This window comes from Amphiprion ocellaris, chromosome 3 (genome assembly GCF_022539595.1).
Source record: "Amphiprion ocellaris isolate individual 3 ecotype Okinawa chromosome 3, ASM2253959v1, whole genome shotgun sequence".
Classification (NCBI taxonomy): Eukaryota; Metazoa; Chordata; class Actinopteri; family Pomacentridae; genus Amphiprion; species Amphiprion ocellaris.
The window spans coordinates 4,294,386-4,322,276 of NC_072768.1; the positions used below are offsets into that span (position 1 = coordinate 4,294,386).

Sequence of the window (27,891 nt, forward strand, 5' to 3'; positions counted from 1 at the left end):
TTATTTAAATCACTTTATTGATCTTAATATTTGGATAAGTGTAAAAAAACAACAACAATACAATCTATTTTTTCAGATGTGGTCGAGTTGCATTACAATATTATTACTTTGAGAATAATAACCAGACATTATCTCATCTCTTAATGTGAATATGCCACATTTGCCCATGTCAGCCAGCAGGTTCCCATTTAAAATCGTTTTATGGTTTAAAAAAAAAAAAAAAAAAAAATGAATGTGTTTGTTTTCATTTCCATGCATTGATATTCGTTAGGCTTTGTACTGTATATGTATATGTGCAAATGCAGGAGTACTACTGAAAATCTTTAGAAAAAAGATAAAATATAAGACCATTATCATTTAATTAGTAGGGTTCAGTTGTGTAGAAAACATAGCAGCTGTTTTGGAGTTATTATTTTACACTAACTTCAAAAAACAGGAACATATTCTCAGCATTTAACTTGTATGAAGTCTCCTACCTCTACGAAGTTCATCTCTTTTCTCAAACATCTCTACAGTCAGAAGGCGATTTCAAAGACATATATTAAATCTATATTCTCTAGATGTCATTTTCTGCTGGTTGACACATCAGTTCCGTCACAAACACAGAGTAAAAAATATCTCCAGAAACCAGCTGGCAGGCGAGCAGTGGTGTTGTCCTTAGTGTTCCTCTGACATCAGGCGACAGTAATGGAGACAAAGTTCAGGAGTAATAGTGGCCACTGGACTGTAGGCTTTCACAACACCATCATTTAAAACCCACAGAAAGACTGACATTGGAATACTTTTGGCTCTTTGTTGAACGTAACACTAAAAAGAACTGCAGGAGCATTCTCGGGATTTGTTGAGACAAGTGTGCAAGTAGAAAAGGTTGGCACAGAGTTTCATTCACAGCAGGACCAGGTCTGAAGCCAACAGTCTCATGCGTTGGAGTCGTCGTCTGTTACACTGGGGTTCGGTGAATTTGAAATCTCTTTAAAGAATTCATCGTCTTTCAGCATGCTCTGGTAGAAGGCATAAGAAAAGAAAAACATTTAACTTCACAAGAAAAAACTACTTCAACAATCTATGGGTGGAATAGACTTTGTGCCAAGCTCGATATTCTTACCGTCAGATTTTGAATACCCTCAGAGAAAGCTCCAATCTGTCTCACAGTTCCCTCCGAGTCCTCCATCTGTGAAAAAACAAACCCAGTTCACTAAACTGAGATCCTCAATAAAATACAGAAACATAAGTGGGTGTATACTGTATCTGTAATTAGATAGAAAAAACAAGTTCACCTGTTCTAGTCTGTCAAGATCATCCTCATAGATTTGGAGCTCGAAGCCTTTCTGGAAGCTTCGACCCTTTGGCATCTCTACATCCATCGGACAGACGTACTCCTCGTTCTCTTCCTGCTTTTTTTTCCTCAAACTGCCAAAGTTACCGAATGATAGTTTCTTTGGCTGGTATGAAGAAAGAGAACGTAAAGAAATATTAGATACAACCAAACAGGAAAGAATATGTCCCTAAGGGTCATCACTTTTCAATAACCAAGTATCATTTTGACATGTAAATAAACATATCCACACATACACTACTACTTTCAACTATTTTGGCTTCATTTTGATTCATTCTTTCTGTGCATTTCATTGCCACGCAAAAATTGATATTATTACAGAAAATCTGAAGTTTGAATATGTTGCTTATTTCCAAAATCATTACAGCCTTTAAAATAAGAGAGAAACAAATTTGTTTTGGCTACACATCGAGAAAATTCATTTAAAATACACAATCTTTCATTCATTACCTTGACTTTAGTAGTTGCAGTAAGCAACGTGTAGTCTGGGTTTTCAAGACACTCCTGTTTGAGCTGCTGGGCCTCTGAGCCAATGAGCAGGTTGAAATGTGTGGCAAGGTGGCGACGCAGAAGGGTCTTGTTGGGGGGGATGTTGAGCAGCAAAGCCATGGTCTCCACATTGAATCGTGGCTCTAGAACCTGAGCAGAAAGTGGACGTATTAGAAGTGGATGCATTTAAGGAGAGTATTTGCTTCCCAGGTAATCTGAGCACCTAATTTTCTCACCATTAGGCCTCCATGAACGCCACTGCCTCTCAGGTTAGGAGCATATTCAGCGAGGTCCACAGACCGCAGCCACTCCATCACCCTGTGGTTGGTCCACTGGGAAATCTCTGCAGGTGAAATATTGTTCTAGAGACACAAAGCACAGACAGAAGGTGAACAAATCACAAATTCAAGGCAGAGTACATTTACATACAGCCGTGCAAGGTGCTAAGCCGTGCCAAACTATTCCTTTCTTGAAGGTCTAACAGAACGCACCTCATCTGATGGCCTACGACGCAAACAGTTGGGCTCGTAGTTGTTGAGTCGAAGAACCTGAATAGCCCTCTTGATACTGAGGTGATGAAGGACACTTCCCACCTTCAGAGAAAGGAGGTCATCCTGTGGGAAAAAGCATCAATCAGCGCCTTATTGTAAAATTCTAACTAAATGTAGTGGAAGAAGTGACTAAATATTGGTCTTGATTATACTCGATTGTAGATACACATGGACAGATGTGGACAACACAAACTACTGTTACACTACTTTCTACTCGCTGAAGGGAGTCTGGCCATACATTTGTAGTAGGCTGGCATCTACTTATTCTGTGTTTGAACATAAACCATTCTTGTAAAGGAGTTGCCTCTCACAGACTTCGGTGATAATGAAATTTACGAAACATTGACGCTAGCAGACTATAGTGTACTAGCAAATGTGGAAAGTATAAAAGAACACAGTCAATGACTGCTGCAGCAAAAAACTTGAGTCTATGGTGCAGTAGCTGCTGTAAAAAATTCTAAGTTTAAACAGCACCAAAGCTTTCAGCATTCTCACAGATATCATAGTGATGAGAGCAGGCTGCCTTCACTGGAGCTCATCAGACTCTGCAATAATCCTAACATGAGATGGCACTGGAGTCATCAGGCCTAGTTATCCGCAGGCTGTGTGAAGGAAGGACGTGTCTCTTGTCAACACTCACCACTGTCATGTAGTGCAGCATGCGACCATCCACCCTCCCTTCGTCAAACTGGGTCTTATACTGAGGCAGGCCAATGTCATCCAGCCATCCTGAAAGGAAGCAAAAAGAACAAAGTGTAGTAAGAAGTAAATGAAACTGAAATATGATTAAAACTGGATATACATAAATAAATAGACATAAAAACTACATAATAGTCCCTTTGACCAGCAGAGCATTGATAAATTGTCTCGTCTTGAACTGGCAGAAGGTACTCACTTGTCACCCAGTTGTAGTCCAGCTTTCCCTTATTATCCTCCTCCTCTGAGCCGAGGGCCTGCAGAGCCAGCTGCAGCTTCTTTCTGTGCAGCGGGTGTTTGATGCCCAGCTCCTGAACCATCCACAAGAAGACAAGTGAAGATTACAAACATCATCCCTGAAGAACTAAACAGTAAGTTCAGGACAAGAATACTTTGCCTGTCTGCCAGCATTAGTAAACTTATTAAATTCTTCTGGTTCATCTCACCCTCTCTAGGTCCAGTTGTGAGGCCTGTAGCAGCGTCTGTCCAGAGGAGATCCAAACACGAGCCATGTTCACATAAAGACCGAGACCCTGCTCCTGCAGCCAATCACAGACCTGATCCTTTGACCAACGTGCAAAAGGAGCATCCACGTCACTAAGGAACAACAACATTTTTAGAGGTATGCAGGTAGCGAAAGACAGGTATCAAATCAATATAAGATGCGAAAGACAGGTATCGAATCAATATAAGATTAATTGTGAGAGGAGTACATGCATTTTTCGTGCCTTTGCTATTCTAACAGACTGCTTTGTCAAAATCTCTGTATTATCTCTAAATTTCACCGTCCAACAAAGATTCAAAACTTGGAAAACATTTTCTGACTTTGATTACTCATGCTGAACGCACAGACTCACTTATTAACTCGTTGGAGGTCACGAGACCAACCCAGTCTGGGTCCTGCTGTGGCGCGCACTCCTCCCCGCTTGAACTCACCCTCTGGTACATTATCATCCAAGTTAAAAGTGGTAGACTGGCTTCTTTTTAGCCTAAAAAAATAACACATTCAAGTGTAAATATTAAAAATATCCTCATAGTGACACTCCAAAGTGAACAAGCTCCCACTTTTGTCAAGTCTTATAATTTTACTAAAGTGTCATGTATTGAACTATTCTTAAAATCAAGTTAAAGATTCTTGCATCATTTTTCCACTCACTTCCCAAAGAGTTTCTTTATTCCTTTGGCTTTTTTCCTGTTCTCTGGGGTCGTAGGGAGGGTGTGTGTGCTGTCGCTGTTAGCTGACCTCTGTGGCAGCCCAGCCAAATCCAGATGGTCGGTGCCCTGTCGTTCTGTTTCAGCTGTACAAACAATGCCCACAGATCATCATCAACATCATGAGCATCAGTGTGGGAGACATGCACTGATCGGTGGAAACAGAGCTGCTGCACAGGGCCGATGCAGAGACCCAGAAAACACAGACATACACATGACAACTCCTAGAACTAGACAGACTGAGAGGTCATGGCAGTGGGCATTAAAAGCAGTGCGCTCTCTAGTATGCATGCATCAGACACAATGATATCTGACTAAGTTTTGGAATTTTTAAAAGTTCAAAAAATTTATGGTTTTATTTTAGTTATTAAGATCCAAATAAATCCTTTCACCTATTAAGCAGGATCTCAACACAGATCTGTGTCCGTGGAAGGTTTTGATGGAAAGAAAAAAGTGTAGGCAAACACATGCAGGCACACAAGCATATCAACAAACACAACATAAACATACTGTATGCTGGACAGACAGCATTTGTGCAAAAAGGGTAGTGGTGAGGATGCGGATGTTAAAGCACTGCAGCTACTGAAATATACAAAAAAAAAAGGCATGTCAGCTGGATAGACTGGGCAAGGTATAGATGCACAAAGATATAGGATATGGACGGTAGTTTCCTTTGCTTTCTTTGGAGAACTACTGCAACCCTACCATGACTTGCAGTCTATACTGTACCTAGCATAGGCGCACTCGCACTCCTGCAGCGGTCTTCATGTGTTACAAAGTGCACACAACACAGGGTCCAACAGAAAAAGAACAAAACAAGAGTACAGACATTATGATTGAAATAATAACGGGATTGGAGAGGTGGAACACAGACATGTACATGTATACAGTACACACACAAAAACACATACACAGGACGAAAGGCATACTGCAACACAGAAACAGACTTCCATAATTAAATGGGGACCACAGTTTGTGTGGGCTGCAAATTATGGTCTTGGTCCATATAGCGTATCCCATGGGTGTGGCTTGAGAAAATAAAAACTCATACGTGGTGAAAGAAAAATCTCCAAGAAAATGGCACCCTCTAGTAAACAACCAGTCAGTTCCAAAACTAGGTTAATGTCAAACACGATTAGATGAAACACATGATGTCAGAACATGCGGTTTGCTCTCACCAAGGTTAGGGGTACTGTTTGTTTTCTTTCCCCCACGGATCTTGAAGAATCCCTTTCCAAAAGATGAACGTGCCTTTCTTGAGCCGAAGCTATCCTCATCTGTGCTGGCAGGCAATGTGGCAGAGGGACTCATGGGAGGCTTTTCATTCATCTTACTGACCTCTTCACTTGTACTCTAAGACACCAAAAACATTACTCTTATCAAAATCTATATTCACACACATTATACTGGAGGCTGTGGAACAAAGCAGAACATTCTAATGTAAAAAAGGCTACAAGTAGACTTTTATTATAATAAATTAATATATCCCAAAAAAGTTTGTGATAAACATGAAACAAAATAAAGTAAAAATAATAACACAACTACTTTTTCATTAAGTAACTTTTTCCCCTTACCTTGTCATTACTGCCCCTGTCCAGGTGGTCCTGGCTCACGGTCTTGGGGGCATCTTGGCTGCTGAGATGACAATCCACAACAGTACACACTTGACTTATAGCGGTTCAGTTAAGATATGTATGTCTGTCTTACATGGTTCTGAGAAACAGCAGTGCGAGGCTACAGGATATAAGAAATTATTGTGACACACATTCTTCTGCCGTGTGACTTCACTGACTGAGAGGTAAAACTGACACACTTCCTCACACCCTGATTAACGACCGGAGCAAATGAACAAAACATGTGTCACCCTGCTAACACACAAACTTGAATGCTGTAAACAAAATACTGCAATCAGACCATTATACTAACATAGTTACATCTTAATAGGTGCAATATTTACTAATAGATATGCAAGTACACAATAAAACTGCAAAATTCGAGAGCCTTGCTTATTGTATTAAATTAAAATGTGTTTTCTTTCACCAGAGAAAAATCCTGTAATGTCAAAACATGCTTTTTTATGTTAAAGATCTCATGCCAAGTGTATAATTTTGATAAAGTCTGACTTTGCATAAATGATTTAGAAACTACAATAATTAGGGTGAGGAAAAAATATTTTTTTCTTGCACAGGTGGGGAGCAATCCTCTGCCACAAGTGGTCAGATTTCTAATCACTTGAGTGTGCAACACTGCATCCAATACTGATGAAAAGATACTATTGTGTTCGCTTTGCACTGGAGTGTGACAGGAAACTATGTACGAGACAGAAGACAATGGCATGTTAAAGCCAAACATGTGGCACAACACCACATGTAACCAGTGATCTGCCCCAGACAAATGAGTATGAGCCAGCCAGTGTCACCAGCTACAGTGAAAATCCTTTAAATCAGACACATCAGTTACACATTGAATATAAGTAAATAAAATGCCACATAATGTAAATAAGTAGCACCATGAAAAGTAACAAATGGTCCGTATCTTGGTTATAAAAATACATTAGCTTCTTTTACACCAGACTTTGATTTGGAGTAAACAGCAATGAATGAGACAGAAAATATTTTACACATTTCACCTTTCTACATATGTTGGTGAAGACTCTGAAACTCGCTCTAGATCAGAAGGGCTGGGCGTAGGCGAGGGCTCTTCGCTCAGTCCGTTGAGGCTCTCCAGCTAAGCATGGATCAGAATAAGAAAATAAGACCGATAAAAAATAAGGAGTTTTAAAAATGTAAAGTGTGTATGACCTTAAAACATCCACTTTTATATTCTACTGGGGCCTTGAGAACAGTCTAAATCTGCACACACGCTTAAAGTACTGACAGAGGATGTTATTCAATTAATTAGCTGTCAAGCCCTTCAACACTCTTTTCCAAAGTGTGAAATTAATGTGAGGTATTTGTGAGTGTGAGTGTTTTACTGAGCCTTTTAGAGTTTAATAATATGTGATGTTGCTCAAAGGGAAAAAGGTAAAAACCACAGTACAACTGAATTTATTTTAGTCAACTACTCATTACCAATAAATTTGAAAATAACCCAACAGTATGTGTGGTTTCCAGTTAACACTTTCTTTAACCATCTTCTCTCATACTTTTCATGTTTGAAACACTCTGTGATATTAAGTACATCTCATCTACTATGTTGTTTAAATCAATTTTTTCAACATACATCGATCTTCACTCTGATGGCATTTCTGACATCACATCATGCAATGCTGTACAAACCTCATCTGGGCTTTTCCTTTTCAGTTGTTCAACATCTGTAACTTCTGGCTTTTCAGATTCCACAGACACAGGGTTGGCACACAAGAATGCAATGGATCCATCTCCAGGGCTCTCAACATGCTCATTATCCTTTGTTTTCTCTGAGGTGCACAGTGAATTAGAAGAATAACTTGGCAAGTGAAATTTAAAATAACCCAATATGCTCCTCCTTATTTTCTGTCTTATATAAACATATATATAATGCTATGTTGGATGTTCATATTAGACATGGGTCAAAGTTTCAAAAAAAGAGGTAAATGTATATAAAAGGAGGCTCTAAAACAGCCTAAAAATAAAACAGAAAGCTGCAGAGTTTAATATGTATAAAAAAACAGAAAGCTATACAAATACAGCCCCCAAAAACAAGCAACTCGTGGGCAAACTGACAACATGTCATTTGTCAGTAAACTCAAACTTTTTGATCATAAAAAGTTGCAAGATAATTTACACATTAAATGACATAATATTATATTGAAATCAAGTCAGGGCCTGGATCAAAAAATTGGAAATCACTATTAAAACCATTACAATGCTATGAAAAATAACTGGCTGTAATGTTCACCACATTGATTCACTCAAGCACTTATTTCTCAGTGATATAACATCAGTGTTGTTCATTTACTGGAATCAAAGTCTAACCTTTCTTTCCTTGCACTGACATCACCATGTCTTGAACTTTCTTGTACCGCAAAAGTGACTGCTTCAGTTCCTCAATCTTACGATCCTGCAAATGAAAAGACAATTTAATCACAAAATGAGGCAAATTTTTCAGGACAGTTGAATCCTTTGGTATGATGCAAAGTGAACCACAGCTTGTAAAATGTACCTTTTCTTCATTTGCTGCCATCAATGACTCAACTGCTTTTTTCATTCTCTGCACTTCCACATCTAGTGAGGAAAAAACAGATATCAGACAAAGAACTGTAGTGTTTATGATGTGAAGGCTGCAAAATTACTGACTGTCATTTAGCCACATGGTCTGATTTTTAGGAATGCTTTAAACTGACACACAATTTCCTCTTCTGAGCAACTGTTTCACATATTTAACTTTGCTAGAACATGTTCCCTTTCAGAGCACACACTCTGGCAAGGCACTGTGAGCACTGAACCTTAACAATAGCAATCCTCTGTTTCTATTCATGCTTTTTCCCTCAGCTTTATGATGATCAATAAGTAAACCAAAACAAGTGTATTTTAGCCTGTTCTCTAGTAGAAAACTAACACACACCGTTTAATGTTTTGACCTTGTCTTAAGGTGTCTGAGATATATGCAGTGGCAAAAAAAGAAAAATAAACCCAATGAAATGAATTGCCTTTATGTATAAAATTGTTGTAAATTTGGTTATAACTTCACTTCATGAGTATCAGTGATTTTAACCATTAACACACAAATTATCAAGTCTATATTGAACACATTATTTATACATTCACAGCCTGGAAAAAGTATGTGAACCTCTGGGCTACTTTCACTCATAAATTTCATAAGTAACACTTTGAAGTCACCAGAAACACTTGCTAATGTAAACCATACTATGACAAAGGTTGTTTTGCATTAAGCTGGATAGGGTTACAACATTTTGATATTGATACATATAGACAAACTGTCTAAATATGGAGATGATTTAGTACTGTGGCTACTCTCCCCAGAAATGTGTATCCAGCTGGGATGACTCCAAATGCATACACAGAATTCTCATTGAGCCACAGGGTAACAGTTAAAGGATTAAAAGAATAAGTGGAGCAGATTAACATATCTATTCATGCATCTTTTAAATCATTAAGAAGATCTGGTGTCCATAGCAGGACACTACACAGGAATTTACAGCTCTCTAGTTGAAATAAGAAAAAGAAAAAAGAAGACAGCATCTTTACGGTCCACAGTGCTATGGCCTGATGTCTGATGAAACCAGATAGCATAAAAACATCCTCTTGGAGGTGAAAAAACAGACAGTTCACCATTACTGAGGGGAATTCCCAAGCTTATCCCAAGTAAGGTATCTTACAGGATAATGTCAGGGTGGCTGTCTGCCCGCTGCAGCTCAGCAGTTGTTGAATGAGGAGGCAGGACAGTCATGACTCTAAACATCAAAGTGAATCTACAGGAATGGCCTCGAACAAAGAAAACCCTCCTTTTGTAGTGGCTAAGTCAGAGCGCAGACATTAACCCAACTGAGATATTATGGACCGACCTCAAGAGAGTCGTTCACAACATAATATTGCTGAGCTAAACCAGTTTCATGTGGAAGAACAGTCCAAAAACACCTCTGAGACGTTGTCCAAATCTGATCTACGGCTACTGGAAATGTTTGTTTGAGGTTATTGCTGCCAGAGAAAGTTTGACAAGTTATTAAATCCAAGGGTTCGCTTAGTTTTTCCAACGGCAGAGTGAATGTTTATTGGGTGTGCTCAGTAGAAGCATAAAAGACAATTGTGTGTCGGTGCTGGCCAACTGTGGTAATCTGGACAGCTTTATTTGTAGTCATGTTGGGGGAGTGTGTGCTGCAAGCGAAAAATGAAACTGTTCTATGTAAGTGAATATATATATATATATATATATATATATATATATATATATATATATACATATATACATATACACACACACATATATAACTGATGGAAACAAAGACATAAAAATAGCTCTCACAACAGAGTTACTGTCAGACAACAGTGAACAGGACAATGACATAACAGGTTAGCAGGGCACACAATGGCTGTTGGTGTGAGCAAGGGAAGATTTAGAGGACTTTGAGGAGAGGTATTGGGGATATAGGAGGTGATTGTTGTGGGAGGACATCAGTAAGAAGGATGAGTGAGCAGCCTGAATAGTTATGACAAACAACAGAGTTCATTCCTCATTCCTGCTGAAAACACAAAGCAAACAGTTCTTGTTGCCGTTTTAGATGGACATTAAAAACACAGGGATAAGAGATATGGAAGACCTGAGATTTGTTCCATTCAAAAATCAGAAAAATTAAAGTTGAACAGTTTAACTGAGATGTGGTGCTCTGTGGTCAGTACTGGCACTCTGATGGGTTATAATGGACAAGCAGAGTTCAGATGGCTCATGCTCGTTCATGCAAACAGGGGTTGGGGTGGGTGCAATAAGTGCAGTAATAAATACAGGCATAAAAACCCCCCTTACGTTTTTCTTTCAGCCTCTTTCTAAGAGTTTCATCTGGATGAGAGACTAAACAGGACAAAACATATTGAAACAAAAAGGCAGTAACACTTTATCCTAATGCGTTTCTAATTATGAGCAGATATTACCACTCATTCATGACATACATTAAGCACTTTTCAGACATACACTTTATTCCATTAACAGCAACAGCAACTGAACATGTCGGCTTCATGTGTACACACAACCTGGTGACTTTTCCACACGTCACGACAGCAATCTTAGTGGGCTGGATCTAGTAACATTTTTGTACCACTTTTAAGACGACACAAGCCCGAACTGCAAGCAGTCAGATTAACAAATTGGCACACTGACGGTACTCCGAGTTGTGTGACGCAACTTTGGGAAGGCTTTTTTGTCGACATTTTAGCACTAACAATAGTCCAAAAACATCACAGTGCAAAAGACACTGTTGTGTGCCAAACACCTCTTTCATTCACTTTGCCCACAATGTTATATCTATTACAAGCTGAAATGTCCATAAAGATAAATTTTTATTGCAATTAAGACAGTCAGCAACTCAGATTCACCAATAACAAGTTCAATCGAAGGTTTTGATTAAATATTGAGAACAGCTGAAGCTTCGTTTGTTGCTTCCAGCTGTTGGCATGACTCCTTCCTTTGAATGCATTAAATGTCTGCAGTAGCAAACAGCAGCAGGATCCATATGGGCATCTCCAAAGAGAGACATCTGCATGCTTTACACAGTGGAATAGAAATCTCATTAATTATTTGGAATTATAAATTATCTCCGACTTGGAGACAGGATGGGTCAGGAGCAAATCACTGTGTATTTTCTTTTACATTAGACAAATGAGCTGTCACAGAGTCACAGTTTAGAAGTTACAGTTAAGTTATTTGTTTCATAGCAGTTAGTGAAGTAGTTAACTTATCATCACACAGAATTTTCAGTGTTTAAGAAATCCTAAACAAAGCAGGCTATTATTTTCTGGACAGTTTGACCAGCTTGCTATTAGTTTAGATCTAGTCTTTTAACTATAAGTGCATTATTATGTATTATACATCACTTGATGTCAATCCAATCTCACATTTAGAAGAAATGTTGCATATGTACTGTGGCCTTGAGGACATCTAAATGAAGCAGTCAGGAGCATTGATGTTAAAGTGATCTACATATAAAAGACAGAATGCCGTCAATTTAACAATTGCTGAAACCAGTGATGTTATGTATCCCATATCTGAAAAGGGCTTTAGAGACGATAAACATCAGGCATGCTCATCTTCAGTGAGGCCTGTGATTTGACTGGCTGTTCCCACCTCTCTCTGCGGGATCTGCACTGCTAAGGGAGATGGATTTGAAGCCTGTCTCGTCCTGTAGCCTCCTCATCTCTCCGTCTTTGCCCTCCAGCTGCCTCCTCAGTATGGCAAGCTCCTCCTGGTAAACAGGGGACAACGGTGAGAATATTTCCTCCACACTGACATCACCTCCCCCACCCCAACTCAACACTACAAACAAACCACAACACAAAGGTTCACAGACGCTGACGTGGCGTACAGGCACGCAAGCCATACCTGTTCGAAGGGTAACGTGTGTGAGGTGGGTGGTAAGCACTGATGTCTGGGAGGGTTGAGGTAATAACAAATATACAAGCCATTACAGAAACAACATATTTGAGTGACCAGAACAGGAATCGAGCACAGTGAAAGACACATTAAACTGTAGGTTTTAATAGAGAGGGTCAGAAAAAAGGAAATCAGTGGGACAAGTGTAAAGAGGGATAAAGAAAGGCACAGGAAACAGAACTGTGCCAACTTTAGAAAGAAATAACCTAAAATTAAAACATACCTGTGGTTTAAAAAATGTGAGTGTTGGCTGAAACGAGTGCCTTGTAGATGCAGATTTGAGGAAGTGGTATTTCTGACTGCACTTGACTTTTAACATTTTACTGTATTGCATGGTTAAGTAAATTAAGTGATTTCATTGTTTGCAAAGAAATGACATCATTTTCCCAAAAAAGGTTAAAAAAAAGAAAATTGCAGCAAAACAGCTTTCTTTTGGCCTCAAAAATAAATAAAGAAAAACAGAAGAGGAGCCAAAGGGAGAGGTCAAAAACCATAATCATACAGCAAGCACAACAATCATCCTGAGAAAAGCCAACCTTCATAGCCTGGAGTTTGTGCTCTCTCCTCTGTTTCTCATACTGCATCTGGCCCATTTTGATTTTCAGGCTAGAAAGCTTGGCCATTAGTGACTAGCAGTAGAGAGACAAACCAAGGAAAAAAAAGAAAATAGAGATGCAAGAAGATGTGAAGATAAAAGAGGTAAAGAAGGTGGAATATCCAAGATTCAAACAAAGGTATCAAAAGTGTAAAGCACGTTAAAAGTAGGCAGCTCACAAATTAATGTGCAGTTTTTAAACTCTGTGGATAAAAACTGGAAAGACACATTTCATCCTAAACTTCAGCCAAGATAAGACATAGACCATACAATACACTCATGTCAAATGAACAAGGTATCCTAGAAATCATATTGGGTTATAACAATCATAGGTAACTCTATTCCAAACCCTAAAAACAGCCACCAGAATTTTTGAATTTGAATAAATCCAAAATAAAATGATTATATCTCATTGGAAAGTGCTAACAGAAACAGACAGAGATGGTATGATGGTACTGATTTGACTAACACAAAAGAGTAGGTGTGAACAAAGCTACAGAAATCTGTTGTGGAAAAAATAATGGCATGTCTGACTTTCTTCTGATTCCTACTAGTGAAGTGGCCCAAATAGTTCTAAAATATTTCCAACAGCAAGATGGGTTCTGTACGAAAAACTGGTTTCTTAGCTGGAGAAGATAATTCCTGGAAACACACAAACAGCCAGAAAAGAGGTCTGTGGCAACTCACCTTTGTAGATTTAAGTTTCTTTTCGTACTGTAGTTTCTCATTTTCCAGGTCTGTCAATCTGTACCGCAGTTCATTAATTTCAAGAATCAAATCCTGAAAGAAGATGAAGTGCATGTCACAGAATGATCATGTAATAGAAGCACCTAAAGTACTGGGGATTGAGACGATTACATATGTCTTTTCAAATGGCAGTTGATTATTTCCATATTAAATTTCATTATGGCAGCTCGTGGTTAGAAGATACAGTAAAAATTTACACCTTCTTATATATCATTCGCTTTTTAGATCTTATAAATTTGATTTAATTCAGCAAACTGGTACAGTGAAGATAAACTCTATTAAGTATCTCCTGATACGTTTGGAGGAAATTCTTCAGAGATTAAGTGCTTCATAGCAGCAGTGATAAAATGAGAGGAAGCTGCTAGTAGAAAAGAACTGATTTATGTGCTGTGAGGCGGAACATGGACAGCAGCTTTTTGTTCCAGTGGGGTGGAAGAGACGACCGCACTGCTACAACAATAACATGACGTGTTTGAAAGCTTTCCAAGCATTCTGCATGGTTCATCTGGGAGCAGATATCTCCCCATCTCCAGTAAACAAATGGTTGGCAGTTTAATCTTTAAAAAGCTTTTGACTGGAGGGCAATAAATCCAAATACAGTATAAAAAATAAAATAAACCACTTTGTGCACCAAAGTCTTACATTTATAATCACAACAAGCACTGCAGCCATATCTCTCATGGCTTGTTCAGTGAATGCTGATACTTCCCTGCAGTACTGTAAATTTTCTGACTTTTTTCCAGCTTAACACACGAAATTGAGACTGACGATAAAAAAAGACCCTCTCGCACACAGGTGTTAGACAACACAAATGAATGTTTGTTTAGCCAAGGGTGAGAGTGTGTGTGCATGTGTGTTTGCTCAGCAAGATGGAAATGAAACAGAAACAACACGGATTCCTGTTCTGAGCATTAGTTCATGTACCTCGCTGTCCCTGAATCGGTCATCAAAGTCTAGCCTGTCCTTCTCCATGCCGTTCAGCTTCAGCTTGAGGTTTGACACTTCAGACATCAGCTCGATCTTCTGGTTCTCCAGTGCACTTCTGCACAAAAGCTCCTACAATGGCAAATGATGACGGTCTAAAAAAACAACTTTGTGGTTGCAATATAGTCCTTAGTGGCAGGCGAAACAACACCACTAGTATTGGCATTGTTGCTGTAAATATATAGACTCAGAAAACAGCAAGCAATATCTCAGTAACTGACAAGTACAAGGAGAAACCTCTTCTTCACTCAGTATTTGTAGACTATATGTAGAGGCACACTGGAAATGTTACATTTATCCAACACAGCAGATGCTTACTAACAAAAGGACATGAACTCAAATGTTCCAGTTACAAGTCAGTGCCACCCACACACATGTGCACCATGTTAAGGCTGTATTATTGCATGGCCCTCATGAGTAAACAATTTGTCCCAAGCCTTATTATATATCAAAGCGCCCACACACACACCTGTTGCAGCATCTCCTCAGTGGCGTTGAGTTTCTCTCTGTGCTCATCCAAACATATATCCAGATCCCGAATCTTCTCTCCCTGAGCCTCCACCTGGTCCGTCAGCACACTCACCTGCAAGGAACCAAGGTGTTACTCCTTTTTTCAAAAAGGATATTTTATGTCTATCCTGCATAGATATGACATGATTTCAGCTTTTGTGGCAGGCACAGGTAAAATTATATATATGAATTGCTTGATAGCTACCTGAAGCACCAGAGACTCCTTATCACTCTCCAGTCGGGAAAGCCTTTCCTGGTAGTGGTCAGCTCCACTCAAAGAAATGTGCCCATTGGACTGCAAGGACAAGAAAAAATACGGATTAGATGAAATTATTGCAGGGACTGTATTAGAACTTTTGGAGTGCTGCCTGTACAGGTAAGTTACTTAATTTCTATGATCTTATAAACCTTGAAGATTTCAGTGCCCAAATAATAGTGACAGATTAAGTACTTCATGTCCAACAGTGACTAGCCACACTACTTTACCCTGCACAAACAAAACCTTACATGGCTGAAAAGAAAGCTCACATTCAGACTGCTGTACTCAGACTGAGTTACAGCATTACACAAAAACTCTGCCTGGCCCGCAGCCCATCACTTTCCCAAACACCACTCTGATTCCCAAGATGTCAGCGTGTTCCTTGCTGCACACTGGCTGCAACAATGACAACACCAGCAATTTGTCTTGCATTCCCAGGACACTCAGCAGAACAGGACAATCATGTTTTCCCTGAGCAAACAAGTCAGCTGTATAATTGCACAGGACTGTTTGCTCATGATGTTCTACATTCAGAAATGTAATGTAGCACACAGAACAACATTTATCAGAATCAAACCAGTTCAAAAATCACAGGGAAAATGTCTTCCATGAAAACACGACTTACTGTTTTCAAAAATGTAAATCTCAAGTTGAATTGAAGCCTTCATGCAGTAAAAAAGCAACACGAGAGCTATTATATGGCTTTTGTGTGAGTGTCTAGATAAACCAGTTGTGCGCACCAGTGAAAAAGATCCGCCTTGAGGCTACACTATTCTGGTGAAAACTAAAAAGAGGCCAGAGTGACATTATTGCATCATCTTCTGTTAGGAAACTGCCACACCTGGGCTTAATTCTTCACCAAATCTATCCACTCTGACTAACACTGTTATTTTAAAGCTCTTAAGAGTCTACTATTGCATAAATGTGTCTCTTTTTTATATATAAGGCTCTCACCAGGTGACCATGGAGCCACTCGACCAAGCTGTCAGCTGTGGAATCAGGTATTTGGCAGCGTAGACTCTCCCTTTCCTCTGTGTCCATCAACTCCAGGACACTTCTCAGGTCTTCCAAAAGGTGAAGCGCCCGCAAACTACCCATGAAAGGGGACGTAGGCGACTGGCAGTCAAAAATACCATTGGAGTAGTCCAGAGCTTTGGAGCCTGAGGCAAAAAGCACAATGGGAGAGGAGAAAATTTTAGCAGGAAGTACCGCCTAAAGATAGAGACAGCTTTGTTACTACATAATTCACATTGCAATTATTTTGACAAGACTAACTGAGTTACAGCACTGATCTTAATAGTACAGAGAAGACAATGGAACATTTTGTGGCTCATGCTCATGTGAGCATACAGTAACAATTCACTGTGGCTTACAAGCAATATGACTACTTCTACTGTAGATGGTAAATTTCAGTATGCAATCACAGGCTGCATTGCAATACATAAGGGCAATAATATTATTCAAAGACAGTCATTCAAAGTACTAGGTTGACATCTGATCCTCTGGAGCCACATCCACTATCTCTAAAAGATCTTGCAACACTACACTATGGAATAAACATGTTAAATAGTAAATTTATACATAACACAAGATGGTATTTGTGCAAATCTAACATGACTGCACTCTTGTTGAACATGGCTTAGAGCCACTCCACCTAAATGAGTCCAGAAAAAAATGTGAAAATCTCTCTGACAAACATGGAGAGCCAGATATCACATGATAGGTATCTAAAATGTCTTCTCTGCAACAAGTCATAACAAGACACCAGATAAAGTCTTATCAGCATTGACTAAGCCTGGAAGGGCTATATCTTTGTTGCTTTATCCTTTGACACAACTATAAAAAAAAGAAATCACAATACAACTGCTTTAACTACTAAATAGTCAAGATAAAATGTTGATGCATAATGCAGTTGGAGAGCTTTACCTGCTATAATGCCATCCATCTGCTCCAGGGCAGCAGCCAACATGTCGCTGGCATCAGACATCATCTTCAGTCACTGATATACCTTTAGGGAACAATGAAATCATGTAAAAAGATCTTTAAACCTCCTACCTGACTATTTCAGTGTTTTTACAAACTGAAAGGCTACTGTATACTTGTCCCTATTTCCTGAAAAGCACCACAAAACATGTATGGCACTGATTTACTGAAATGTACAATAATTAAACGACATGAAGCAATGCATTTAAATAACATTTCTGCGAAGTTAAGTCACCTTTATTTAATTCATTTAAACCTACAGCTGCTGAGCCAAAGTACTTTCCGGTCGAGAAATAAGAGATTCATAAGATTCCACAAGTAATATAAAGAAAACAAGGAAGTTGACAGAAAACACGAAGGAATTTACTAAACTAGCTGTGTGCTCTGATAACCTTAGTCTAGTCTGTGGAGAAAAAAAAGTCACTGCAGCTGCTTGTCTGTGTGCTTGACATGTGAATATCATCAAAGTTCGAATTCAGTAAACCAGTCACAGTAGTGTTCAGCTTTCTAGGCAAAAGAGTGCACTCTTTACAAAAAAACTTTTCACCCAGAAATTAGGCTGTAACTGCAGTACATGATTTCAACCCTAAAAAAGCACTCAGGCTGGTAAAACACCAGGTTTGTGAGCTGGGGTTGACTATATGAAAATGGCTAAGTCGAGCACTGCATCTAACTGGTTTCTTGATAACCTGGGTCACTGTCAGCTTAAAATGACAAACAAAAACAACTTCAAGTTATAGATAAATGCTCTGTGCAGTTGATCTAGTTTCTTGTGCTCAATGCTGGAGAGATCTTATGTAGACTCTGTCAGTGTGCGACTAATGAATAATGCATTTCAGAATATCAATCAGGCCATTTACTTTAAATATTGGCACACTGAATGTCCTGCCCATAAGACACTGGACACTTTGTTGGATCACAGCGAAGATACATTTTAGCGTCCCAGTCTTGGACATCTGCCCAAACAGCACAGCAGTTCCTTTATGTTTGAGTGTTTAATCAAAAGGCACTGCTGTATATTCATGCATACTTAAACATGAATATAAAAGGCACTAATCTGCACACAAGCACGCATACACACCTCTTCCTTTAATCAGCTGCCTTGAATCCTGGGAGTGCCCAACACTGAGACGTAGCACCATTTTCAAACTTTATGGAAACCACCCACAGACCTAGCACTGTTATTTCAGCATTTCTGTGGTCACAGTTTCCATTATGTGTAAAATAAGCATGCACTAAAACTTAGGATTCTTCACAACACACAGCAGGCTGACAGGAGATGAGAGGACCCAGCATGCCATCAGTCAGCTCCATAGTAAACTGCTGAGTGGTTTTCAGCAGTAAAATTTTGTATTTGAGATTAAAAAAAAAAATGCTTCTCTTTGGCAACCAACACTGCTGCTTGTCCCATTCTTGCAAGAGGGACACAGATATGACATGCAAAAGAGAGAAGAAAACAGAGTCTAACTCTTATATACAAAAACAAGTATTTAAAAATATGAAGTGGGCAAAACTACAGCCACTTACTATACTCCAGGAACAAAATACTTGAGCATTTAACAGCATCTAGCAAAGTTTGGATTATGGTGAGTCAAACTGGAATGAAAGCCTGTAGGGCATCTCCTTCAAAAACCTGAGTCAGGTTTTCTCTCACAGCAGAAAGGCAAATGTGGGTAAGGTTAACACATGGCTTTCAGCAAACATACTTCAAACTCATCAGGTCAAGACCAGACATGCTGCTTTGAAACCTGCTGTCCATGTGTCAGCCAGTGCCAAAGAAGTGTAAAAAGACCCTGTCTGAGCACTTCCTTGGTTTTATCCTAGATCTACGACGGACACAGAGTCCAGCACAAAGAATCCCTAATTACAGAGAAGTGCACTCTGTCCTCCAGTGCTGGGAAGCCTCCATGGTTTGTTACTCATACGTAAACACAAGAGGCTTGTCTAGCAAGAGTACAAGGTGACTTTGCCCATGCCGTCTTTTCAAAACAAAGGCTTTGGACTGGAATGTTTTTAGGGCTACAACTAATAAGTATTTTCTTGATTAATAAATTACTTCTTTTTAATGTGTTTTCTATAGAAAATTAATTAAAGTTTACCTTTATATTTCTTTCACAGCTTAAATAAAGGGGGAAAACCAACAGAACAGCAGCAATTCCTCATATCTGAGCAGCTGACACATGCAGGTAAACGACTGAAACTGTTGATGAAAAATATCTGAAATGATAATCTGAATCATTTTTTGGTCAATGGATTGGATTAACTATATAAGCTTAAGTCTGTCGCTATTTTATTATGGATTAAAAGGGAATCAGGGAGAGACATACATGTATTTGCCGTTAAGTATATATATCCCATCTGTACAAATTTTCTATGAAAGGAGACATCTCAAAAATCCCAACAAGCATGCATCGCTCTCAAAAACAAAGTCTCACTGTCTGTCTTTCTATAAGCACCACTAACACCAACCATAAGACACAGAAAGGGCTATTGTTCATTGTAGCAGGGTGTTTTGACTGAGAGGCATAAGAGGACAAAGACAGAAAAAAAGTGCATCGCAATGCTACAGTACACATGGTGCTTACAACAACACCTGCCTGCAAACATACTGTTTTCAGAGCCTCAAAACCAAACCAAAAGAAGAAGAAAAAAAGAAATGAATTCAAAAAGCTTTCATGCCCCTTGGTGAAAACAGCCATGTAATTCATTGAGACACGCAGAGAATAATGAATACAACGGGGAGAGTGGACCGCTATAATTGCTTTTCTTCAGCTCTGGTCCCTTTAGGCAAAGACAGCCATCATAACCCATCCTATCTGGACACTCTACATAGAGCTCCAGTATTCTTGGTAAAAACAGAGAAGATCTTGTAATGCCTTATTCCCAAATGACTGGTAATCTATGCTGCTGAGCATGTACAGGAAACAGAAAACAAAATAGAAGCCTCAGGGTCACTTGTCTCTGAGGGGTGAGAGTTTACAGCTGCAATGCAACCGACTTAACAGCCTGCTTTGAGATGAGTTGCCATGGTGGTAAAAAGACATGGAGACAAAGGAACATACAAACCAGGCATAGCACACACAGCAGATTGCTTCACGTGTTCTGTTTTTATCCCAGTAATGTGACGATTTCCATGGACATGTTGGGATAGAACCAAGTCTCCCGGCATAATGACACTTTCTGTGTTTTGACTCATGCAGGCCTTGACTCATTCTTCACCTACACACGGTGTTTCCATGAGAAAACCCGAAGTCTGTGTGACACAACCCGTTTTGTTTTACCTCAAACAGGGAGCAGCCCATTTTGGACTGAAAACCTTAGAAAATGCTTAAGGGCAACAAAATACTGAATAAACATGTTGTTTTATGTCAAAGTGCTTGAGAGTCAGTGCTTTTCTTTATGTATCAATGGGGTGTATTTAAGATCTACCCATATGCAATGTACCATTTACAAGATAAACTATGAGAAAACTGTCTGTTATGATTTGAGCTAATGTTATGTCTCCAGGTTTACACATGCATGACACTGAAGCAGCGTGGTAAGAAGGCTGTGTCTCCGGTGATTCACTGGGTGTTCACACGATTGGCCGCCTGTGGGACACTGCTCTGGAATAACCTGCAGCTATTTCCAACCTGGGTGAGCGGGCAGAATACATCATCACTAATTTTACACTACCATACAACAAGGTCTATATGAAAACAAGACGTGTGTAAAGAGGAGGGAGACTTTTCTCCATAAATAGACTGGCTGGAAATAAAAATAAAAAACCTGAAAGGCACCAGTGTAATGAGTGCTGCAATGTAAACATGGTGAACAAAAGATGGAAGTTTCATTTTTGAAAAAAAGGAGCTTTCATGTGATAAAATCTCCAGGTTTTTTTCCTGCCCCTATACAGTATATGCACCAGGTCATAGCAGAAATTCATTTACGTTGGACAGCAGCGCACATTCCTTTCATATTACTCGCCACTGCACAACGTGTACCTTAACTTGACTGAGAAGCTGTTCATTTTGGACATAGATGCAAATGCAATGAAATGCAACACTGAATAGTGCACACGTGGTGCAGAGGGGTGGTTATGTTTCAGCTGAAGGTTTACATAAAGTTGTCTAGTTGTGTACAAGACTACACAGCATCACTACAGTCAGTAAAATTTGTTTTGCAGGTATTTTCTGCTGTCTTTCTTCATAAATTCCTAGCATTTTTTTGCTGCAGTGAAGGAGTCGGAATAAGAGCCCTGCGAGTTTTTCTAATGTGTGATTAATAATTATGTTAAAAATGTTACATGTACAAAAAGACAACAAATGCCATAATTAAGTCTAATGCAGTGCAGAGACAGGAATGTCAAAAACTCAAAACCAACTGGTTTAGTGAGCAGGTTAGCGGAGTTATTCTGATGGGAGCATCTGGGATTTGGTTTGCAGACAATTGTGTTGTTTTGGAAAACAATTTAAAAAGGGCGACCAAACAATTTAGAGGTCAACTTGAGTGTAATACAACAACTGATGAAGTTGTTGTATTACACTCCATGTAAGTAACTTTACAGTCTGGGTTAGTTCACCCTGGATATAACCTCGGTACCAAACCTCAAGAGTCAGCACCACTCCAAGGCAACACCAAACCAGACGAGGTTTACTTTATGCAAAAAGAGGTAGCTTCAGGCACCAGGAGAAACTAACCGCAGCGTCTGGCTGAGTCTGGAGATGTGGCGAAGTCATAAACTAGAGCCAGGCTGACTTTTCCAGTTTATGTTGATTTATTGGTTCGATATAACACTATTTGTTAAGCTACAACTTTACCGCTACGTTTTGGACACAAATAGGAAGATATACGTGGTTTTCAGACCGTTCAAACTTCCAAAAATGTCCCAAAAGTGGTCCGTAACTAAACTTACCGGTGAGTTACACTGCAATTGAAAAGACTATTACTTCCTAAAAGCGTCCATAAATCCCCGAGACCCGTTTTTTTTTTTAAAAAAAAAAAAAAAAAAAGCTTTTACAGTTACACGCTAAAAGAAGCTAAAAACGACCGTTAAAAGTTACTACGGTGGGGAAACGTGCACGAGCCCCAGAAGCAATTTGTTTGCTAACTTTGATTTTTTAAAAAAACGTTAAAAAAAATCACAGACTAAACAAAAGCCTCAGCGGACTCACTCACCGATACTCCACTTCGAAGAAATTCAATATTTCCGTTCGTTCGTTCCCTCTGGTTTCGGTTATTTACAAAGTCCACAGGACTCCATTTGTGAACTTCTCCCACCAGTAGCCGCTACCCCCCGACCGTCCGCGTCGCTACGCCATGATGTCGAAGTGACAGGGCCCCTGGAAAACTTGGGACGTCATGCCTGGAAAACCCCGCCCTGCTCCGGCCTGTATCGGCCCGGATTGGCCCGGAGACCAGGAACCGTTCAGAAAATGGGAGTCCCGCCGCCTTCAAGCAACACGGCAAAAACAGGACATAGGAGTTTCCATTGGTATAGCTACCAATTCCTTGTTTACGTCAGCAACTCAAAGCACTCAAACTCTGCATGATAAGAAGCAGCTTTGTTTTCTTGTTTATGTGCCTCCAGGCACAACGGTTCGCGACATTACATTTTCCCAGATTTCCTTAATACTGGAAATGTTCCGTATTTTTTGCTGTAACGGGAATGCAGCACATTCCTCGAAGTCTGGAGTATCAAATTCGCAGAGGCACAGGCGACATCATGTGGTCGACAGGTGTTAGTGATGCAGCAGGGATTAACCCTCCTGTCATCCTCATTTACGGACATCAAAAAATATTTCCTTTTGTGAAAAAAAATCCCCAAATTCAGCAAAAAAATTCCCCACATTTCTGAAAATTTGAAAAACTTATAAAAAAATATATATGTCAGTAAGATTTCTAGTATTTTCTTTAAGACCATTCACAAAAAAATCTACCAAAATCCAGCGAATTTCGCTGGATTTTGGTAGATTTTTTTGTGAATGTTAAGAAACATTTTTTCAACATTTCTTTTTTTTCCACCAAAAAATGTAAAAAAATTTCCCAAAAATGTTGAAAATGTGGACATCAGAAGTTTCACTGTGAAAATACAATTTTTTCCCCACTTTTTCAAACTTTAAAATGGGTTAATTTGCCCCACAGGACAACAGGAGGGTTAATTATCATTACAAAAAGTTGTAAAATAATTTAATATGTATCAAGGAATATAATGGTTAAACTGCTTCTGTAGTGGTAAAAGTTACGAATAACACTTAAATCTGAAAAATATTATTATTACTTGTTTTAATCTCCTAGGACCTGGCATCCACATATGTGGACATTATTATTTTTTTCCAAAAAGAGCGTATTGTTCATAATATTGATAATAAAAATGATAACAATAATAATTACAATAATAAAAATAACAACAACAATAATAATAATAATAATAATAAAAATAGAAATATAATATTGATGGAATATAACTATAATAAAATATAATAAACATAATAATCAGATATTAGATATTATCCAATTATTATATTTATTGGTTAGTCCTTATCCCAAATAACTAGAAAAAATCTAAAATGCAAGCCCAACCAAAGCTCGGGTCACAGCTTTGCTGTATTTTAATTTCATGTGCAATATTTCATGTGTAATAGATGCAATACATTTGCAGTGTTCAATGTTCCTGTGCATTATTTCATGGGCAATATTTCATTTTTGTGTGCTGTATTTAAAATTCATGTACAATAGTTTATTATCATGAAAAATATTTCAATTTCCTGTGCAATATTTAAACTTTATGTGCAATATTTCAATTTCAACTGATTAATTTCATGTGCAATACTTAATTTTCAGGTGCAGAATTTAATTATCATGTATCATATTTAAATTTTATGTGCAATATTTCATTACTGTGTATAATATTTCAACTTCATACCCAATATTTCATTATCAGGTAGTGGATATAGTAATATACTGGCTGACAGAATGACTCTCAGTCTGCAGAATCTTAGCATGAGAGAAATATTTTGGCATGATAACAATCCAAGGCACACTGCCAAAATCATGCAAGTTTTTTAAATTAAAAAAAGGTCAAAACTATGACCTGGATAAGTGTGTCTCCTGACTTGAACAGAACAGAAGAACTCTGGAGTATTTTAAAGGGAAAAGTAAAGCAACTCAACACTTTCACAAAGAGCAGAAAAATGCAAAAAAATGTCTGAAGACTGGCAAAACGGTCAAGTTAATGTGCCTACAAGTGCCAAATCAATCATACGTTACAAGCAAGACATGTAAAATCTCTTTGCCTCATGATTGCCATCATTTATTTCATGGGAATAACAGAAATTATCAAAAACTTTGGAGTGACCCAGCAAAGAAAGCATTCATAAAACAATGTAAACAAAATTCACCAGAAAATAATGGATTTCATTTTTTGAAAACATGCAGTACTATCTTTATTTTCTAGTCCAACACAGACTGGCTCATTTCTCTCCACCCAGTGAATACAGGACTACCCCACTTCAGGTCACCCATGGGTCCCCAGAGTGCTGTCCCTCCTCAGGGGCCTCTCCACCTTCACCGTGCTGGGGTCACATTCCAGCATCTCTCTGATCCAGTCATCATCCAGTGCTCCCTCTATGAACTCCTCCAGAGTGATGATGGCTGCAGACATAACAAGGACAAGCAGTGATTAGACACAAAGAGCAGAGGACAGAGTCGATTATTATCATTTGATTCTGATCCCTCCATCTTTGGCTGCAAGGACTGACATTAGTTAGTAAGAGATCTACAGTTTTTAAAGTGAGTTAACTATTGCCTGCACAAATACGTACCAAATACCATCCTGAAGCTCTGACCACACCTCTTAAACTTTAGCATTATTCTCACATTTTGTGCATTTTAAGGATGCTGTAGTTTGCCTTCTCCTAGATGCATTAACTCAGTTTCAGTTTATTTCTCGGGTCAGGGACTTTTTATGTCCATGGGATATATATTGCATACATTTTTATTAAAAGTAAAAAAAAAAAAGGAAGAATGTTTTTTCTGTTCATTATTATCATGTCTTTACAAATTCCATAATTATTTATTATGGAAACAATCATTTATTAATAAAAAATGACTGGATATCACTAAAATGTCAACTAAATAACTGTCCCAATTTAATAGCAACCACTTTCTAATTAGCTAAACAACAATAAAATGAGCTCATTCAAAAATTGTTTTGATTGTGTTATTTTTATTAAGTTGAGATAATCATAACAGATATTTCTTTTTTTGGCAATGTATCAAATTTTAGATGGAAAATAACAAATTGTATCTGTGTCCCAGAAATCACTTTCCACTAAGTTCCCCATTACAAAAACACCTCTCAAGGAAGTGTGTTAATTCCAGATCACATGACCTGCTCCACATGATGTCATTTCCTCCTGAAGAAAAGTCTGGCCAGACTCCAAGACTTTCTGACTTATTTAATATAAAGTAGTCAACAGGTTTACTACAATAGCTTTAGAAATAACTTTCAATTTCTATTTTACTCAACTGTATATATAATGTTTAGAAGAATCTTTCTGTAAAAATGCCATGTGGTGTTTGGTTATAGGCAGCCATGTTGATTTTAGACCTGAAAACAGCAAAAATGTCAACTATGATACCTGTCAACTATGTTACAAAAAGTCCCGCAATTATATATTGACCTTTATAAATCTAGATAGAACATTGGGAAACAATTTATAACTCTTTGGTTGGTATAATTACCTTCTTCTACAAGAACGTATCCCTTAACCATATGAGATCAGTTCACTAACGGGGAAAAAGACATGCTTAGTGATCTATCAGGACTGATGCATTGGATTTCAAGCTGAATTAATGCTGCACCATGATTGCAAGCAAAGAGGGAAAATTGTTTCCTCACCGTTATTGTCTTTATCTAATCTCACAAATATCCTGTTGGTACATTCTTCAGCCGTGAGTGGGTTGGGTTTGGTTAAAGCAGCAGCTACACTCATCTTATAAACAGTCTGCGAGGAAGGAAACACATACCAGTTGAACTGAATGGAAATATGCAGCATGTTGCATTACTTTTGTGGAGTATTTGTGCACACACACCTGCATGATCTCCAGCATCTCGTCTTTTGTAATGGCTCCATCTTTGTCTTTGTCATAGAGCTTGAATGACCAGCACAACTTCTCAACAGCCGAGCCTTCAATAAGCATGCTGATGGCCATGACATATTCTCTGAAGTCGACCACCCCATCCTGAAAAAAGTAGCTTTATGATGCACTGAAAGGATAGTTTGACATTTAATATTGCCCTGTTGGTGTTGCATGTAAAGTGTTGCCTCTAGACTCATCACACATTCTATGTAAACCCATGTAAAGTCTTTAGCTTACCCCATTATTGTCCAACGTACGGAAAATCTGTTCTGCATACTCAGCCGACTCACTGCCCACAGTTCCGTCACAGAAATGCCTTTGAAACTCATGAAGAGTGATCAACCCACTTGGACATTCAGTAATAAACTTTCTGTCAAAAAGAAGATGTGTTTAAGAACCAAAGGAATAACAGTTTCATTTGTAATACACAAAACAGCACAGGGGCAGTTATGGTGACAGTTCAGAGACAGAGCGGACCTTTTAAATTAAGAATTAGGAGAATTAAGGTCGGCTCATCCCCAACCTGTGGAGATTACATGTGTTTGAAATCTTGTTTAAAGCTGTCATGGAAACAAAGTAGGGGTAACAGTTTATTCTCATGCTCACACAAGAAAATAAATAAACCACACAGAGAAATAAGAACAAAATATGAGTAAACAAGGCAAAGGAGAGAAGTCACTTCTTCAGATTTGTCTGGAAAATACTGTCTATGCAGCAAAAAGACTGCACTAGTAGTACATTTTTACTGTTGAAACACCAAAATTTGCTTTTAGAGCTGCTCTGCATGTAACTTTATCTCCTCTGCCATTTAATTTACTAACAAGCTTCTTATACTTGAATACACAGAGAATATAGAATTACATATTTGTAAATTTGAAAGCCAACTGAAAATCTTACCTGAACCATTCATACAGCTCTGTAACATACGACTCTCCTCTCCTACAAGGCAGGGTAGCAGCTTGGCCCATTCTGTAAAGGAGCAGCTCTGAGCTCACCACTGACTTTATACACTCAGTAAATCCCAGCTAATGCCATACTTTGGTAATTGCACCAACCACTGCCTTATCACATTTGACAAATTACTCTGAGCCGATCTCCTCGGGGGGGGGGGGGGGGGGGGGGCTGTATGTGGGTGCAAATGTAATTACTCATAAGGCAGGCTGCTTCTTAGTTGACTTCACTAAGAGCCTTAACAGACTGAAAGGTGGTAAAAGCCTAATGGAAGACTTTTAATTCAATCTTGCTGTTTTTTCACTATATTTCTGTATGAATCAAATCATTTCCAAAGCTCCCACTGAGGGCTTTGTACACTAATGTTTTATTA

At 38.7% G+C, this 27,891-nt stretch overlaps 2 protein-coding genes across 6 annotated transcripts; both read right to left on the reverse strand.

The window, feature by feature from the left end:
* Window positions 1-22,761, reverse strand: ppfibp1b (PPFIA binding protein 1b). 5 transcript variants are annotated; one of them, XM_035941868.2, is made up of 27 exons: window positions 22,602-22,761; window positions 17,388-17,469; window positions 16,416-16,621; window positions 15,408-15,497; window positions 15,162-15,275; window positions 14,633-14,764; window positions 13,649-13,741; window positions 12,061-12,178; window positions 10,747-10,791; window positions 8,428-8,489; window positions 8,241-8,325; window positions 7,563-7,702; window positions 6,914-7,011; window positions 5,859-5,916; window positions 5,463-5,637; window positions 5,014-5,046; window positions 4,229-4,370; window positions 3,930-4,061; window positions 3,519-3,669; window positions 3,272-3,383; window positions 3,017-3,105; window positions 2,317-2,439; window positions 2,062-2,187; window positions 1,787-1,975; window positions 1,278-1,442; window positions 1,106-1,171; window positions 1-1,001 (listed from the first exon to the last, which is right to left on the reverse strand). In XM_035941868.2, exons 2-27 carry the CDS (start codon window positions 17,449-17,451, stop codon window positions 918-920), a joined length of 2,892 nt encoding a protein of 963 aa, XP_035797761.2. In that variant the 5' UTR covers window positions 17,452-17,469; window positions 22,602-22,761; the 3' UTR covers window positions 1-917. The 5 variants fall into 5 exon arrangements, with proteins under 5 accessions (XP_035797761.2, XP_023151739.2, XP_023151741.2 ...); XM_023295971.3 differs by having other exon boundaries at window positions 5,859-5,919; XM_023295973.3 differs by lacking the exon at window positions 10,747-10,791 and having other exon boundaries at window positions 5,859-5,919.
* A 1,939-nt stretch (window positions 22,762-24,700) lies between these two features.
* Window positions 24,701-27,604, reverse strand: si:ch211-245j22.3 (uncharacterized protein LOC563798 homolog). The gene is made up of 5 exons (XM_023295975.3): window positions 27,465-27,604; window positions 26,805-26,937; window positions 26,520-26,669; window positions 26,326-26,431; window positions 24,701-25,076 (listed from the first exon to the last, which is right to left on the reverse strand). Exons 1-5 carry the CDS (start codon window positions 27,533-27,535, stop codon window positions 24,940-24,942), a joined length of 597 nt encoding a protein of 198 aa, XP_023151743.2. The 5' UTR covers window positions 27,536-27,604; the 3' UTR covers window positions 24,701-24,939.
* Between the last annotated feature and the right edge of the window lie 287 nt (window positions 27,605-27,891).

Excerpts from the sequence above, each read along its gene's own strand:
- ppfibp1b (XM_023295971.3), bottom strand. The coding sequence starts at position 17,451 with ATGATGTCTGATGCCAGCGACATGTTGGCTGCTGCCCTGGAGCAGATG. Across the intron at positions 14,765-15,161 it reads CTGAGGAGATGCTGCAACAG|GAGCTTTTGTGCAGAAGTGC; the intron begins GTGTGTGTGTGG and ends TTGCCATTGTAG. Across the intron at positions 1,976-2,061 it reads GCGTTCATGGAGGCCTAATG|GTTCTAGAGCCACGATTCAA; the intron begins GTGAGAAAATTA and ends CTTTCTGCTCAG.
- si:ch211-245j22.3 (XM_023295975.3), bottom strand. The coding sequence starts at position 27,535 with ATGGGCCAAGCTGCTACCCTGCCTTGTAGGAGAGGAGAGTCGTATGTT. Across the intron at positions 26,938-27,464 it reads GAGCTGTATGAATGGTTCAG|AAAGTTTATTACTGAATGTC; the intron begins GTAAGATTTTCA and ends TCTTTTTGACAG. Across the intron at positions 26,670-26,804 it reads GTACGTTGGACAATAATGGG|GATGGGGTGGTCGACTTCAG; the intron begins GTAAGCTAAAGA and ends TACTTTTTTCAG.